This window comes from Sminthopsis crassicaudata, chromosome 2 (genome assembly GCF_048593235.1).
Source record: "Sminthopsis crassicaudata isolate SCR6 chromosome 2, ASM4859323v1, whole genome shotgun sequence".
In the NCBI taxonomy this organism is placed as follows: domain Eukaryota; kingdom Metazoa; phylum Chordata; class Mammalia; order Dasyuromorphia; family Dasyuridae; genus Sminthopsis; species Sminthopsis crassicaudata.
In genome coordinates this window covers 294,871,677-294,889,712 of record NC_133618.1, presented here as the reverse complement: position 1 = coordinate 294,889,712, position 18,036 = coordinate 294,871,677, and the positions used below count along the sequence as shown (strand labels likewise).

General features: G+C 35.0%; 1 protein-coding gene across 22 annotated transcripts in view; it reads right to left on the bottom strand.

Annotated features, from left to right (window-relative positions):
- Positions 1 to 18,036, bottom strand: part of FOXN3 (forkhead box N3) — a 497,018-nt gene that overhangs the window by 61,617 nt on the left and 417,365 nt on the right. For 17 of the 22 annotated variants that reach the window (XM_074289758.1, XM_074289764.1, XM_074289761.1 and 14 more), the window contains one exon: positions 13,338 to 13,430. The exons of the other annotated variants lie outside the window; for them this stretch is intronic. In XM_074289758.1, coding sequence (XP_074145859.1) covers positions 13,338 to 13,430 — 93 coding nt within the window. The remainder of the gene's footprint in view (positions 1 to 13,337; positions 13,431 to 18,036) is intronic. 22 annotated transcript variants of the gene reach the window in all.

The following is an 18,036-nucleotide window of genomic DNA, read 5'->3' as shown; positions in this document are numbered from 1 at the left end:
TTCTGCAGTTGGAGAGATAGTTTTCAACTCAGCAGGGACAAAGTAATATTAACTCCTTCTGCTTAAGCAAAGTATTTACCTAAAAGAAAAGAAAAACACAGACTATAATCAGTTCTCCCAGAGTTTATCTCTATTATCTGATTCAGATGCTAGGGTTGGTCCCGGCTGCTGACTCCTCAAAGTGTTGTCTGGCAAGGTAAGACAAAGTCAACATTTTTCAAAGGGAACACATTTTAAAAAGCCAAACCAAACCAAAAATCAACCCACCTACAAATATCTCTGTTGAATAATTAAAAGTAAAAGGGAGAGTGCTTAATGTAACAAAGATAGTTAATATTATGTGGAAAATAATTTTGTAAGGTGTCTATCCTTAGATAACAGATAAGAATCAGGATTGGTGTGTTTATATTGCAATTAAGCTGCAGTCAGCACCTGGCAGGGGCTGCATTCTTTGAAAAGCCAAACCAGCAATTCCAGTTTGCATAGGCACAATTTGAAGATTCCATTTGGAGCTGTCACACTAATATCACCCCCCCCTTTCTTTCCCTCCCTCCCTCCCTTCCCCCCTCTCTCTCCTTCCCTCCCTGTAATATATATTTTAACATGTTTATTTAACATACAAGAAATTCACAAATACACATATATGGATATATATGTAGTATATAATATACAACATATACACATGATTTAACAGAAATTGTGGTTGTAAACCTGCCTTTTAAAAACTAGGAAAATCAACTCTCCTCTCCCCAAATTTGCCTTTGTTTTTATTTTTTATCACCCAAGAGGGAAAAAAAAAAAAATCTGGATTTTTTTTTTTCCCCTCCTCTGGCAAAAGGCCAAAGTAATAACTCAGCAAGACATCTGACTTCTTGACAAAAACATACACTGCTACAAGTTTGATTTTGATTTTCAAAACCAGAACAGTTTTGCATCATAAAAGAAAAACTTCCATTATTTAAAATGTTCATAAATTAATTTTACAGTCTTTCCTGAGTACCACACTCAGTGATCTTATTAAAAAGGAGGGGGGGGATAGGAGTAAGGGGAATGAAAGGGGATGTAGGGGTTGCTGACAACTCTTGGACTGCTTAGTAAAAAGAGTAGGCAAAACTTACGGGCCCTAAGTCAGCTAATTTTGTCTGCAATGTTTTTATTCTTACTCAGTGTCTCATGCTTATTTAACCCCAAAAACCTGAATGCGGAAGAAAGCTGGGAGACTTTTTAAAGCATGTATTCGTGGTTCCTCCACAGTGCTCCTCCCTCTGCCTTGGGACTTATGGGAGTGCAGCAGTCAGGGTATCTGCTGGATTCAAAAAGCCAATGGCAGCTGTGATGAACAAGGCACTTGGTGTATCCTGGGTGGGAGGGGGAGGGTTACAGAAGGCAAACAGCTGTGCAGATGCTAACAGGAATGTAGCGCAACACTTAAAAAATAAGGCCCTTTACTTGGTTGTGGAGAAAGGCCAGAGTCTTGGGGGAAGAGGGGAACAAATCTTCCCAAATTAATGCTCTCCTTGGCATAGTTTACGTAGTTCTGCTGAGAGTCTCTCCTGGGGTCTATCCATCTACCCTTTCTGGACAATTTCAAAAGCATGGCATTTCTCCTGAGGATCTGAAAGTGGGCCGATAGCCAGCCACATGCTTTCAAAAATCCACAAGAAAGAAGTCCGAGTAGAGCTTAGTAGGCCAGGGCATTTTGTTTATGCGACATCTAGTTAGTGAGCAAGCACTGACTGTGTATAGAGCACCATATGACACATTAGGAGGAGGAAAGAGGGAGATAGACATCCAAAGTAAAAAGCCGTGACCGCTGCCCTCAAGGAGCAAGCTCGCAATCTGGAGAGATACAATGAGAGCACATGAATTGCCATGAGACTGGCACACAACCTATTTGCAGCATGACTGATAGACAAGTGGATTGTGTTTCACCCAGGAGAGATGTTCTTTGCAAATAAAGTCTTTGCAACAAATTTTTTCTTTCTTTTTCTTTTTTTTTTTTTTTAGGCATGGCCAATATCCTAATTCAGACATCACTCCTGGTCACCTCAGTAGCTGACAATTATACAGTGCAAACCAATTGACAGGCATCTGAAGCACAAACAGTATGTAGAGAGGTTTTCTGGCATAGTAGAAAGCACTGGACTTGAGAATCAGAAGAGTAGAGGGAAGAGAAAAGGAAGGAAATGAGCATTTACTTAACACTTCCTAACTCAATAGATAGAGTACAAGGTCTGGAGTTAGGAATACTCACCTTCCTAATGTTCAGATTTGGCCCTAGACACTTACTAGCTATGTGACTCTGGACAAATCACTTAACTGTTCGCCTCAGTTTCCTCATCTATAAAATGAATTGGAGAAGGAAATGGCAAATTACTCCATCACCTTTGCCAAGGAAACCCCAAATAGAGTCATGAAGAGTTGAAAACTCTTGACTGAAAAACTACCCAACACTGTGCTCTGGCACTGGGCTAAATGTTTTACAAATATCTCATTTGACAGAATCCAACTGGTTTGGAATCCCACTCTATGAGCAAGTCACTCAATCTTTCTGCTTCTCATTTTCCACATTCTGAAAATGTAATATGGGGGGCAGGGGGTTATGCTTATATAATAAAACATATTAAAACATTTGGCAAACTTTAAAGCAACTAAATATATATTAATCACCCAACATTTATGAAGTGTTTACAATGTTACGAGTACTGTGCTAAGCAATGGGGATACAAAAAGAAGCAAAAGACTGTCTTTGGTCCAAGGAGCTCTCAATCTAACAAATATATTCAAACAAGCTACATACAGATTTAAGATGAAATAACAGAGAGAAATTAAAAATTTAAAGGGGTTGGGAGCTTGCTGGGTGAGATAAAAAGCTTAGAGAAAACTTAGTATTGTTCTAGAGTTTGCAGGTCTAGAAATTATAACAGACAAATACAGACAATTTTATTAGATAAATGAAGAACAAGGGGTTTTATTTGATAGGAAGGTCAAGGTATTCAAGAGATAGTCCCTATACCCATCCTCTTTCCTACCTTCTTTTATTCCCCTTCTAACCTCTCAGAGGATCAGATCACTTTTTTCTTGAATGTACCTTGAATTTCCTATGCTGTTCCATCAACTGGTAGTATCCTCATCACCTACTCATCCTCCACTCTTTAAGACCCAAGTAGAACACCTCATCTACTTTTTAAAGCTTCCTCCAACCTGTTGTTCTCTTCTTCCTATGAATTTATTGCTATAATTGCATCATACTCGACACTTTTACCATATGCAATCTTGAATTGTCATGAAATTCAACTTCTGGAGGTCAAGAAAGCATTGTGGGAGTCTGAAAGTCAGGACTGAGTCCCAGCAAGGATCTGTGGGAGTCTGAAAGTCAGGAGTTGAGTCCAAAAGATAAGACAATCCCAGGCAAAGGAGACATCTACGCTTTAGGAAAATCAAATTGATAGCTGAGTGGAGATGCTTTGCCTCTTTTTTGTATCCTCAGCATTTAGCACAATGCCTGGCACCTGGCAATTGCTTAACAGATATTTATTGATTGACTGAGAGTGAACTGAAGTAGAAAGGCACTTAAAAGAGGAAGACATGTCAGAAAGTTAATAATAATCCGGAGCATGGTGATGAGAGGTTGTACTAAGGTGATGGCCGTGTCAGCAGAGAAAGTTCTAATTGTAACAAGAGAAGTTACAAAGCTAAAGTTACAAAGGTAAAATTGATAGGACTTGGCAACAATTTGGGTGACTCAGGGCAAACCACTCAACATCTCTGAGTTGTCTATTTGTAAAATAGAGATAATAAACTTGTACTAAATACATTGGGTTGTAGATGGTATCAAAAATACCAACATTCATTAAGAATCTACTAGGTGGAAAGTGTTGTTCCAGTAATTAGATCATTAAGGCTGAAAGAGACTTTAGAACAATCAATCAAGTCTAATCTCACTAAAAGAGATAATATTTGTAAAGCACCTAGCATACCAGCCCTGAAGTCAGGAGGACCTGAGTTCAAATTTGGTCTCAGACACTTAACACTTCTAGCTCTGTGACCCAGAGCAAGTCACTTAACCCCAACTGCCTCAACAACAACAAAAACACAAACAAAAACAAAACCCAAAAAACACCCAGCATAGTACCTGGCATATTGTAGGTGTTTCTACCTTTCTTGTCTCTTCCCCTCATTTTAAAGATGAGAAAATTACTTGTACAGGCTCAAGCTATTTAGAGACAAAGTCAAGATTCAAAATTAGATCTTCAAGCTTTTAATCCATTATTCTTCTTCACAGAATACCCTTATTGGTCAAATGAGATAAAGTGCTTATGTACCTGTCCTTGAGTTGATTCAGCAAACATTTATTTATTAAGTATGTGCCATTTACTCTACTAGACTCTTACATTTTGTTCTCTTTCCTGCAAATTCCTACAACCAAGATCTGAGATTAGAAAAATAAATGCTAATTATCACCACATGGTATCAAAATTCTTTCCATGTACATTCCTCTTTCTATCTTCCTTAGCAATGAAAAAAAAAATGGAGGGGCAAATTTATTACTCAACTATCTGAGAACCTGGAAATGCACACCTTTTTATCCATTTCCAAAGCTACACTGAACTTATGCTGCCAACCCCAAAGTGAAATGCTATCAAGTTCAGTACTTGGTGCCAGTTACTCCCCAAGGTGTTTATGTGAAGCACTCAGGCAAAATGAACATAACATCTGTATTCTAATTGCTAATGAGAAATCATCATTTCTACAATTCTCCTGCCTGGGATTTAGCTGCTTGGAATACTAATGTCATTAAAAGTTTTAGAGAGCTTTTTTTCCCCTATTCAAAAAAAATCTCTCTCTCACATAATTTTATTTTTTCCCCCCTTTCCAAATTAAAAAAAAAATTTTTTAAACAGAATCTATCTTCTCACCCTCTCTCTCACCTCCCCATTAAAAACATATATAAATTTAAATATATATACATATTAAAATTTTAAAATATAAAAACAAAACAAATTCCTGAGTTAGTCCTGTCCAAAAATAAAGTCTCAATTTGCAGCATTAAGAAATAGGCAGCAGGTTTCATCACAAGTCTTCTGGAATTATAGTTGGTTATAATGTTTTGGTCAGTGTTCCCAAGTCTTTCACAGCTGTTTATCTTTACAATATTGCTATTACTGTATAAACTGTTTTCTTGGTTTTGATAACTTCACTTTGCATCAGTTCATAAAAATCTTAGGTTTCTGTGAAACCATCATATCATCATGTCTTAAAAGCACAATAGTATATACAATTAATAGCACAATCAAAAGCATAACAGTATATCACCTTTCATATATTGTATCTTGTTTAGCTATTGTTCAATTGGTAGATATCCCTTTGTTTCTGATTTTTTGTCATCATAAAAAGTGTCTTTTCCCTCTTTCTTTGATCTCTTTGGGAGACTGACCAAGTAGTGCTACCATAGGTTCAAAGGACATGCACCATATACCTTTGGGTTTATAGTTCTAAATTGTCTTTCAGAACAGGACCAATTTACAGCTCTACTATCAGTGCATTAATGTACTTGTTTTCCCAGAGCCCCTCCAACATTTATCATTTCCCCTTTTTATCAATTTTGACAATTCAATGGTGGTGATGTGGCATCTTAGCTGTTTTATTTTGCATTTCTGTAATTATTAGTGATTTAGAACATTTTCTCATATAGCTATTAAGAACTTGGATTTCTTCCTCTGAAAACTGCTTATTCACATCCTTTGACTATTTACCAATTGGAGAATACTTTTTATTCTTATCAATCTGGCTCCATTCCTTATACATCTTAGAAATGAGACATCAGACAAACTTGAAGCAGATTACCCTTTCTCCTTCTATCTCCCATTTACCTGCTCATCTTATACTTTCACCTGCATTGGTTTTATGTGTACAAAACTTGCTATATTTTATTTTAACTAAAATTGTCCATTTTACTACTTGTTATTCTCTCTCTTCTTTTGCCATGTTCTCTTTCCTTATCTATAAATTTAACAGGTAATTTTCTTCCCTGCTCCCCAAATTTATGTCACCCTTTACCTTCTAATCATGCAATCATTTGAAAATTATATTACTTTATTATTATACTATACTATATTATATATTTATATAAATATATATAATATTATATATTATACTATACTATATATTATTATAATTATACTATAATTACATTACATTACATTTGGAGGTAATCTTGCTGTGTGGTGTACAATGTTGGTCTGCCCCTAGTTTCTACCACTCTGCTTTCTAGTTTCCCCAACAATTTCTGATGAATAGTGAGCTCTTGCTGTAATAGTTGGAATCTTGAGTTTTTTATCAAATACTAGGCTATCATACTTTTTGCTTCTATGATATTGTGTAGCTGATGTATTCTACAGATTCACTATATTTCTTAGGCAGTTCCAAATTGTTTTGATGATTACTGCTTTGATGAAAACTCAAACTTTATAGTATGGTTTGAGAGTGAGTACTGCCAAGCTCTCTTTCTTCCCATTTTTTTTTTTTTTATTATTTCCTTTCAGATTTTTGATCCTTGTTTCTCCAGATGAATTCTGTTATGATTTTTTTTTCTCTCTCATAAATAACCCTTTCATATTTTGATTGGTTAATTGATTGAATAAATTAATTTTGGTTGTATTATCACTTTTGTTATATTAGCTCAGCTGACTCACAAACGATATTTTTCTAATTTTTTAAATCTGTCTTTATATATGTAAAAAGTGTTTTTATCATCATGTCCTCATAGTCTCTGTGTGTGTTTTGGCAGGAAGATGCCTAGAGACTTTATGCTTTCTGTAATTATTTTAAATGAAAATTTAAAAAATCTGTTCTTGCTGGATTTTGTTGATAATATACAGAAATTCTGATATTTTATATGGGTTTATTTTATATCCTGCAACTTTGCCAAAGTTGTTAATTGTTTCAATTAGTTTTTCACTTGACTCTGGGTTCCTCTGAATTCACATACACTTTCTAAAACTTTGTTTAGCTTGTGAAGATTTCTCTTCTTCCTGAAATATCTGAATACTATTAGTAGGATATTTAACCTTTCCTCTTTTGCTAGGGTTTTAATTTGTGTATAATATATGAGAAGCAGTGTAGTGTAATATATGGTCAATTCAGAAGACCTAGGTTTTTGTCACCAAGAGGCTGTCACCTCTCATCTCTGGACCTCAATCCTTTTTTCGTAAAATGAGAGACTCAAGTCTCTTGTAGATTTAATTTTTCTCCTCTTTTTCCAGTAGCTCTCATACTTATTTGAGGCAGGTTTAAAAGTCCCTTATTGCATACATCAAATACTCTATATTAAAAACATTTGGTAACAAGCCTAAATTGGTTTTTTAAAGTCTTCTATTATGTAATGGGACTCCATTAATCCTACCCTTCTTAGCTTATTTTTTTCTTACTGTTCACTAACATGAACATTTTGCTTTAATCAAGAACTCACTGTCTAAAGCATGGGTCATGCTCACTCTCTCCACCCCAAACTTTTAACTATCAGTATATCCATTTCCCCCTTCCTCTTCTTCTCCTACACCTTTCTCCTCCTTTGTCAAACATCATCAATCACTCCTCTGATAATGTATTCCTTTTCCTCAAACTATAAATATGCCAGGGTTAGCTTTTTATCCTAAAAAACAATATATTGGTGTAGCTATTATAAATAATTGCTGTTCAAAACAACTGTTTGGTCATGTATACATATATTGTATTTAATTTATACTCTAACATATTTAACATGTATTGGTCGACCTGCCATCTGGGGAGGGGGGAAGGAGGGGAAAAATTGGAAAAAAATTTTTTGGCAATTGTCAATGTTGTAAAATTACCCATGCAAATATCTGGTAAATAAAAACTATTATTATTAAAAATAAAAAAAAATGCTGTTGTTTGAGTCTCTAACCCCCCATAGGGGATTTTCTTGACAAAGTAACAGGAGTGGTTTGCCATTTCCTTGTCCAGATTATTTTATGAGTAAAGAAATTGAGGGAAATGAGGTGAAGTGACTTGCTCAGGATCATACAGCTACTGTCTGAGGCCATATTTGAACTCAGATCTTTCAGACTCGATTCACTACAATACCTATCTGCCCCAGGCATTATGCTAAGTACTTTACAATTATTTTCTTTGATTCTCAAAACACTGGGAGACAGGTGTCATAATATCCTTACTAATCAAGGAGTTATATAGCTTGTAATGTCTAAGGCAGGATTTTAACTGAGGCCCGAATCAGACCCAGAGCTCTATCTGCACCACCTGGCTATTCTACACCAAAGGAAAAGATGAGGGAGAAGAATAGAAAAAGGATTCTGGATCTAGTGTCTGAAGATATGGATAGCGAAGCGAAGCGAAGCGAAGCGAAGCGAAGCGAAGAGAAGAGAAGAGAAGAGAAGAGAAGAGAAGAGAAGAGAAGAGAAGAGAAGAGAAGAGAAGAGAAGAGAAGAGAAGAGAAGAGAAGAGAAGAAAAGAGAAATCCTGTGATGTAAAGGCAGATGAGACCTCCTAAATCAATAATCTATCCACTGTGCCACCTAGCTGCACCATTATACATAATACACATATCATAAACTCCTATATATCTACTTAATCTTTTTTTCCTCCTTAACTTTTTTTCCCATCTCCCTCCAGCTAAGTTAGAAATTTCTTTGCTCTCTTCCATGAGCATGACAGTTTCTCAGGTTATGCTCCATAACTGGAATGGTCTTCCAATTCACCTCCATTCCCATTCTGATTTCTGACCACTGAAACCCTTCCTCTTTTTCACATACCAAGTTCAATTACTGTGCCATACATAATCTTCTATTTCTTTGCCATTCAAGTAATCTATGCCTCCTCAATTTTTATTTTGCCTTGACTTCTTCCTTGCTCTTATGCCATCTTCTTTTATTATCAATTATTTGTGTACATCTCTGCTGCTTCCCTCCAATCCCATCTTAAACTGTAAGCTTCTAGAGAGTTGTCCAAAGTAGGATCTGGCAGTACAAAGATAGCTAACACAGAATCTGGCATAATAATAAGCTATTTATAAAAGTCTATGGAACTGAATCCTACTGGAATCACAGACTGTTAGAGCTGGAAAGGACCTTGGAGATCACCTAGTCTACTGCTCATTATACTAATTGTTTTCTAATTGTTTCATGTGGGCTAATCTAATCTTGTTTCATGAACTACATGTAACTTTGCAACTCTTATAGTGAATATCATTTGGCAATGTGAAGCTTGAGAGTAAACTAAGTAAAAATTTTAATTGCAGGAATTTTCCTTTTAAAAACATTTTTTTATTTCAAAATAAATTTTATTGCTGCTGTTTGTCTTCGCATCACAATTATTCTAATACTTCTCTTCCTGTATAGTTTCTCTCATGACAAAGAAAAATAATTAAGCAAAAACATTACTATAGTTTTAGTATCAGACAATGTATACAATAATCTGGTAGTACCCTCATCTCTTTCATGAAGGGAAAGATGACTTTCCTTATCTGTTCCTTAAGACATCCTTGGTTTTTTTATTTTTAGTGTTTGCTTTTTATTTATACATTGTTATAGTAACAGTGTATATCGTTCTCTTAGTTATGTTTAGTTTGCTGGGTCAGTTCATTGAAATCTTCCTATGTTTTCCCATGTTTCTTTCAAATTCTTATTTCTAAGTAGAAAATTCAATTACCTATTATTTTGTTCCCCATCTATTATCCAGTTGGACCTTCCTAAATACAGGAAGAGAGGACTAACCCACTGTCTTTGGAGTTCTCACCCTAGGGCCTAATCCAGTTGACTGGTGATCAAATTAGCCCACTTAGCTCACTTGATCTATTGACTGACTCTAGATACCAGATCATGTTATAGCTTTATTTTCTGTCTAATCATCCAGCTCTGGCCACTCCATCTGACTGCCCTGTTCATTTCTCCCTAATACATGTTTATCTTTCTCTATTAGAACATAAGCACCTTGAGAATAAGGTTTGTTTCCATCTTTCCTTTAGTATTTGCATAACCAGCATTAAACATAGTGCCTGGCATGGCAACTGAGAAGCACCCACATTTTCAATTCTTTGTTATCATAAACAGTGCTCCTATGAAAATTTCAATATACAGTATACCCTTGCATCTGTCTCTTACTAATGAGATCACTACATAAAAGAATAAGGACAGTCTGGTCATTTTTCTTCCATAATTCCAAATTTATGTTCAGAACAGGGAGATTACTTCTCAACTCCAAAAATAATGTATTATTGTGCTTCTTTTCCTACAGTCCCTCCCATAATTCCCATTTTTTTGTCTTCTTTCCAGTTTTCACATGGCATGAGGTTAGATTCTCAGAATTGTTTAAATTTGCATTGATTATTAGTGATTTGGTGAATATTTTCATATGGTTATTTATAATTCTCTGTTCTTCTGAAAACTTCATATATTTCAACAACTTAAATACTGGGGAATAGTTGTTGCTACTGACGCATTAATGTTCAGTTCCAGTTGTTACTGTGGCAATCAGATCTCACTGGTGATATTTGATGCCAAGTATTTTTCCTATTTTACCATTTCTCTTCTAATTTTATCTTCATTGATTTTATTCATACAAAACCTTTTAAATTTCCTGTACTCTAAATCATCTATTTTATTTTTTAATGATCTCTTCTATTCTTCAATTAACTAAGAGAGCTCCCTGCCCAACAATAACAATAGCTACAACAACATACTCCTCTAATTTTTTCTCCTTTTTCTCCTCTAATTTTTTTTTCCTTTTTGATCCTGTGAGCCTTAACATGTTTGGTACCCACATAGAGATACTACGAATCTACAGAAGGGACTAAATGTATATACTGGCAGTTCTTTGAAAAGGTCTTATTCTAGTAAAGAGACATTCTAGATACCTGTACTTGAGAATTTTTCAGAATCTTAAGAAGAAAGTCATGATAAATGATAAAAAAATTAATATTCTGCTATGTAACTTTCTTTATTGCAGTGTTGTCAAACTCAAATAGAAAAATTACTAAATCAAACATAAGCATCCCTGTAGGCCAAATAAGGACTTGAAAAAACTATATGACTAATATCCAAGTTCTATTGTAGTTTTTTAAGCTATTTTGTCAAATAGTTTCCATTTACATCTGGTCCTTGCCACATTCAAGAGTATTGTAGGTGCCTGACATCTCTGTTTTAAAGGATCTGTGTTTTGAGTAGTTTCTATCACCAATATTGGTGTCAGATGACATAGCTTGGAGCTAGATGACACAAAAGTAAGGGAAAAATGCCTGGTGGGTGTAAATAGTAGCATATTACCAATGATAACTAATGCAAGAAAGGTGACATTAAAAATGTCACTGGAAAAAGCAGCAGTGTCATGTTGGAAATGTATTAAAAAGGAGAGAAAATAAGAGCCTTAGTACTGTATTCATTAAATACTAAATGAGCTAGAGGAAAGCTTCCAGAATTTTGGAATGATCTCTGTAGCATATGGTCTCCCTCTGAGACTATCCCCAATTTATCCTATACATCTTGTTTGTAACATGGTTGTTTGTATGTTCTCTCTCCCATTAGATTTCATTAGTTCCTTGAGAGCAGGAACTGTTTTATTCCCCTTTCTTTGTAAGCTCAAGCACAGTGTGTGACACATAGTAGGTGCTTAATAAATACATTTGAGTTGACTAAGTTTACTGAAAATAAAAAAAAGGATGTAAGTCCAATTCCTACCCCATCATTCCCTCCACCCCCAGAAGGGAAGAGCTACAGTGTCTTGAGAAAATGGCATGGAGCCCTTAGTTGAATTGGTGGGATTTAACCCAATAGGCCAATAGGTAGTTTCTTACTGTAACTAATTATTCTTGCTCACTAGGTGTTAAGCTCTAGTGTTGCTAGGCTGTTCAAGAACTCCCAAGGGCTTAAAGTATCCTCTAAATTTGGCATCCAGGACAAAGAGTCTGTGTGAGGGGCTTGGGATCAACTCCAGTTAAGGAAGTACCTGCATGAATGACATCAAGCATCAGTCATTCAAAGACCTTAATCTGGTCCCTCCCTTATTATAAACATTTGAAATTGTCAAAAGAGTGGGTCAGAATTTCAGATTCAATCCATGACAAATGAAAGCAAATTGTGCTGAACAGAGCCTGAATTCCTTCAAAAAGGCTTCAGTAATAGTCAATATAAAAGTAAAATAAATCATTCAAGACAAATTATCATTTGCTATTGGATCAGAACATACATTATGAAAGACAGCTTGAGCTGGGGATTATTGTTGGATGGCAAGAAATATCATGGGAACTATTATGAACAAAAGACAAAGTACCATGTGGGTTGTTCTATTAGAAGTACTATGCTTTAAACGTCTAAACATTTTATTAACACCACTCAAAAGTGAGTGAGTAGAGGCTTAATTTGACAGGGGAATGAAAAAAAGGCAGCAGCAAGATTTATTATGGGATTGCATGCAGATTGGGTCCAATCTACTGAACAAGGTAGATAAAAGTTAAGAGGTGTAATTTTTTTCTTCTTAAAAAAAAAAAAAAAAAAGTCATTTTCATTCTGAGAACTTATTATAGCCATGGCAAGATATACAAAATTTTCAAACTTAAACAGATTATACCTATATGGAACAAAGAAATCCATCGCCTTCAATATTTCTGTCAATAAAAATGAAGTTTGAATTTCTTACCACAAATCAAGTTCTAATGATCATTGTTTTCTTACAACTATAGTTCTATTCTAGCAAAGGCATCTTGACGGTAGCATTTCCTTTCTTGGTCTTGTGCTAGCTTTTTGTTGCCAAGGTAACCAGTAACATTTCACATACCACAGAGTAGTATATCATGTATCACTGGCAGAAAAGGAAATGCCATACTATACTTAAAAGCCACTTTTTTTTTTTTTTAATCTTTTACCACTCAGTGCATTATTCTGAATATCATATTCTAACCTTTAGGTATGGAATGTTTTATGATGTAGATATCAAAGGGTAGTAAAAGTCTTTACCCTTTCAAAAATCTATACTAAACAAAGTAAGACAAGACTGTTTTACAAAACAGGAATAAATGCTTTGTTTATCAACTTTTGTGAAATGAAAAAGAGGCCCTTAATTCTATTTCTTATTTTTATCTGCAAAGTTTTACTCCCAAAAAGAGTAACAACTTAGCTAATAACAGCTATAGCTAGCATTTATGTGGTACCCACTATGTATTGGGCATTGTACTAAGTGCCTTACAAATGTTATGAAAATTGTTCTTCACAAAACCTTGGGGTGTTATTATTTTCCTTATTTATAGATGAGGAAAGGGAAGCATATAGAATAGACAGCAGAGCATAAATAGAAGTTACATGACTTACTCAAGATTATAATGTGTCTGAGGTGAAATTTGAACTCAGATCCTCCTGATTCCAGGCCCAGTGCTCTATCTGCTGCACCACTTAGCTGCCTATCTAAAATGGAAAGGTTCACAAGTCAGCAATCTAGATGCTAGCTTCTTAAACTTTGGTTTGCAACCCCATAAGGGATCTCATAACTGAATGTGGTGGTCACAAAATTATGACTTGTTAGTAAATGTTTGATTTGTATACCTATTTCATATAGCTATATACCCAGGGTCATGTTCTCACTTGGGTGAGAAAACTGTAGGAAACCTTAATCTAAATCACTTAAGCTTTTATCTTTACAGATCAAAAAAGCTTATTGTTATGTAAAACATTTCATATAGAAATTTTATAAGGTGTTATATGCCAAAGAGGGAAAGCATGGATACAACTTCTTTTTTAGGGACAAAATAAAGGCTACGTCAGTCTCAAGGAGCAAAAAGCTTTAAGTTGATTCCCATGAAGATGCTTTCATGGGCAGGGATTTTTCAGTGATATAGTCGCTCCCTCCAGATTCTTCCTTCACTAAGCATCTTATTCTTATAAATAATCCATTTAGTCCAGGGTTTTCTTAAGTGAAGTTTACATGCAAACATCAGCTAGAAAAACGGGATTTTGAATTAACAGTCAAGTAAAATCCCTGACACACAGTTACAGAAATGATCAGGTGATTAAGACATTTCAGGATTTTTAATGTTTTTTCTTGATTTTGTTTCTTAAGGAATAGTAAAGACACAGGATAATTTTGGAGGGAAAAAATAATGTATATTAATACTTTTTGCTTTCTCATCCAACAAATGCTTATTGAAAATCCACTATATGCATATACTGCTAGGAACTACTGAATGTTGGGAGAAAGGGAAAAAAACATAATTGGCTTGTATATACTGACATAAAGTTTACACAGTCTTCTCCCTCCATCAATATAGTACATATATTTCTAATTTACAGATGAAGAAACTGAGGTGCAAAAAAGTTAAATCCATAATAACAAGTTTGTGTAAGAGCTAAGATTTGAATTTAAATCTTCTGAGTTTAAGCTGTGATATCATTTCTATTCAAGAAAAGTAACAGTTCACATATAGTGATGATGATGATGATAGTGAACATTTATGTAGTATTTTGTTGTGGTCAATTATGAATCCTTCATGACCCCATTTGGGGATTTCTTGGCAAAAATACTGGAGTGGTTTGCCATTTCCTTCTCCGGTTCACTTTACAAATGAATAAGCTGAGGCAAACAGCATTAAATGATTTGTCTACAGTAATACAGTGAGTGTTTGAGGTTGGATTTAAACTCAGGTCTGCCACATTCTAACCCAGCACTCTAATTTCTGTGTAACCTAGATGCTCAAGAGTGCTTATTATATGCCAAATACTATGTGCAAAGCTTTTTTTTTTTTTTTTTTTAATAATTATCTCATTCAATCTACCCAAAAACCCTTGGGGGGGGGGGAAACAACCTTGCTACTATTGTCCCCATTTTATAGATAAAGAAATTGAGGCAAATAGAAGATTAATTCTTCTGTTTCTTGTAGAAAGTTCAGATTTCTTTTACCTCAATACCCCAACATCTCCAAAATCTCATCACCTTAATTTTCCTCCCCTGTATTACTCAGTTTAAATCTAAGTGATACTGAAGGTAATTCAGATTTACTCAGAGATGTTAGTGGATAAGAAAGGAAGAAGAATCCTAAACAAATCAAAGTAAATTGTGCCTAGGAATTATTGTTATTATTATTTTTTTAATTACTGCTCTTCCTTGAACAAGAGTATTAGGATCATTTTCCAGTTCCTGCTATTTACACCTATGCATTTCAAGCAAGCTGTACTCTAGGTCTGGAATGTCATCTCTCTACCTGTGGAATGCTACATTCTCAATGAAATCATCCTTGAGCCTATGTCACAACTCCTCTCTACAACCTTATATAGCACTTGGCTTTACACCTCTCTGATGCATTCATTATGATATAATGCTTCAGCAATGTTTTATTTATTTATTAGATTATAATCTGCAGGAAGAGCAAGAACCCTGTGTCTTTTAAACTTTGCTTCCCTGCCATATGGCAGTCTCTGCCCCAGCAGCACCTGACAAGTTTTTTGCAGACAATAAATGTGTGATGAATGAATAAATGAAAATGTTTTACGTACACGAACAGCAATTAAAAAAGTTTATGGACATGACATTGACATGTTAAATATCATTATGTCAAATAATATCTTAGAAAATGAAAAAGGTTACAGGAAATAATTAAAAGGATGAGCACAACATTTTTATGTATATTTCATCACCTTAACCAATAAAAGGCCATCTAAGTGGAAAACAGAGTGTAAAGTGTGAAATCAAGAAGAATCATCTTCATGACTTCAAATCCAGCCTCAGACACTTAAATGTATGCTTCCATACCAGTATAGAACAGACAGAAAAATATAATGCTAATATAGGAAATAAATTTCTTAATTCATGAGAAAAAATGCTTACTCGTCTTTTCCTTAACCAAGATGACAAAGCAATATATATATTAGATGCTGTGCAATAAAAGACCAGCTCTTTTTCCCAATGGGGGAAAAATTGTTTAGAATGTTGTGAAAACATCGGCATTCTTCCAACCCACCATCCTACCTCCAAAAGAGAGAGGGAATAAAGAATATAATAAAATGTTCAAAATAATACTCAACTGCTATAAGGACCTGTGTTAAGAAAACAAAAATTCCTCCATTCACATTTCAGACGGGATAAAACAGATGTCGGATCTATCTTGAGATTGCATTACTCAGTTTAAATCTAAATGGTATTGAAGATAATTCAGATTTACTCAGTGCAGGTAGTAGACAGAAAAGGAAAGAAAAATCCTAAAACTAAATAAAAGTAAAAAACACTGCACTAAGAACTACCTGGCCCAAGATGATTAAATATTTGATCTGAGGCCTCCAAGTTCTGACACCTGGATAAAAGCAGCCTAACCAGCAAGACAAAAATGTCATTCCATTCTGGTAGCAACTCATGAAGAAGGGAAAGAAAGTAGAGTTGTTAGATCATGACTTGTTCATTTTTTTTATATCATGGATTCTCCCCCCCCACCCCCCTTAGATAGCTAAGTGAAGTCTGTGGACTCCTATTCAGAATAATGTTTTAAAATATATTAAAAATATATACAGGATTACAAAGGAAACTGACTATATTGAAATATATATATATATATATATATATATAAATAAAACAAACACAATCATAGACGTACACTAGAAGACTTGGTGGGTTCACCATTAGCTAAATGAATATCACCAATGACATTTTAAATTTCATAAGGAAAATTAATTGATTGAATAAATCTGTCTTTAGGATAGGAGGTAAACATTATTGACCCACAATTAACAGGAAAGGTATTTCAAGTTCTTTCTTCAATCACAGCTATCAGTTTGAACTAATCTATCTCTATTCTTTTGCCCCCTTACTCTCTCTTTGTAAGGTTCACATTTGTAAAATGCATTCAAATTAAAGAGTTGTGGACCAAGAATAGTTTTTTACTATACCAAAACTATATATGTCATATAGACTGGAGCTTATGACCTTGGTTTCATTAACCCTATACTCTAAACAAATGAGCTAATGATGAAATGGGCCTTTTTATTGTAGAAGCAATCTCTTGAGAAGATGATTGATACTATATCAATAATCTTGGGGACAGAGGTCATCAATCTTCCCAAAGTCCCCCAAAGCAAGACATTTTTAAGAGAAAGACAATAAAGGGTAAAAAATAGCTTTAACAAAAAGAGTTAAATGGAATATCCATGTTACTGAATAGACCAGAATACCAAGTCAACTTTATCAATTAACAAAGCACTTATGTGTGTTTACTAATATGTGTTAAGTACTAGGGAATCAAAGACAGAGGGTAGGGATGGGGAGGGAACAAAGAAGTCTTTAAAGAAATTAGATTATATTCAAGGGTGCCAAGTAAAAATAACCAATTAAATAAAAGGGACTGGGGTAAAGAGAGAGAGGAGAGGTGTGTTTGCATAAAGACTAGTGGCAGGATTATGGTACCCCAGAGGAGCTCTAAAAGAATTTAGGGAATGCTAAAAAGGGCAGATGAAAGGGGGGAAAGGAGGGGAATGGAAGGAGGGAAGGAGGGGAACGGAGCGAGGGAAGGAGGAAGAGAGAAAGAGAGGGAGAACATTTTAGGCCTGGGGATAGGCAAGGTGACAAGAGATGGATTGTTATGGAAAAGGAATATATATTAAGTCAGTCAGTTTGGCTGGACCTTAGAGTGTGTAAAGGATAGAAAGGAGCTAGATTATGAAGGGCTTTTAAATACCAAAGAGAGCTTTTTGTGTTGTTCAATCATTTTTCAGTCAAATCTGATTCTTTGTGATCCCATTGGGGTTTTCTTGACAAAGACACTGAAGTGGTTTGCTATTTTCTTCTCTCTAGAGTACTTGCATTTTATCCTAGAGGCAATAGAGAGTTATTAGAGGTTTATCTGCAGGGAAAAACAAAGTAGTATCTATGCCTTAGTAAAATCCCATCTCTTCCTACCCCTCACCTTCCCCTGCATGGCCTCTGACCTCTGACTTTATAGGTATAGGGAATCCATAGGGAGGTACTTCCTTAAGCAATACAGAATAACATCATCCCTTTCACCCTATTTGGGCAATTTATAATATTAGAAGG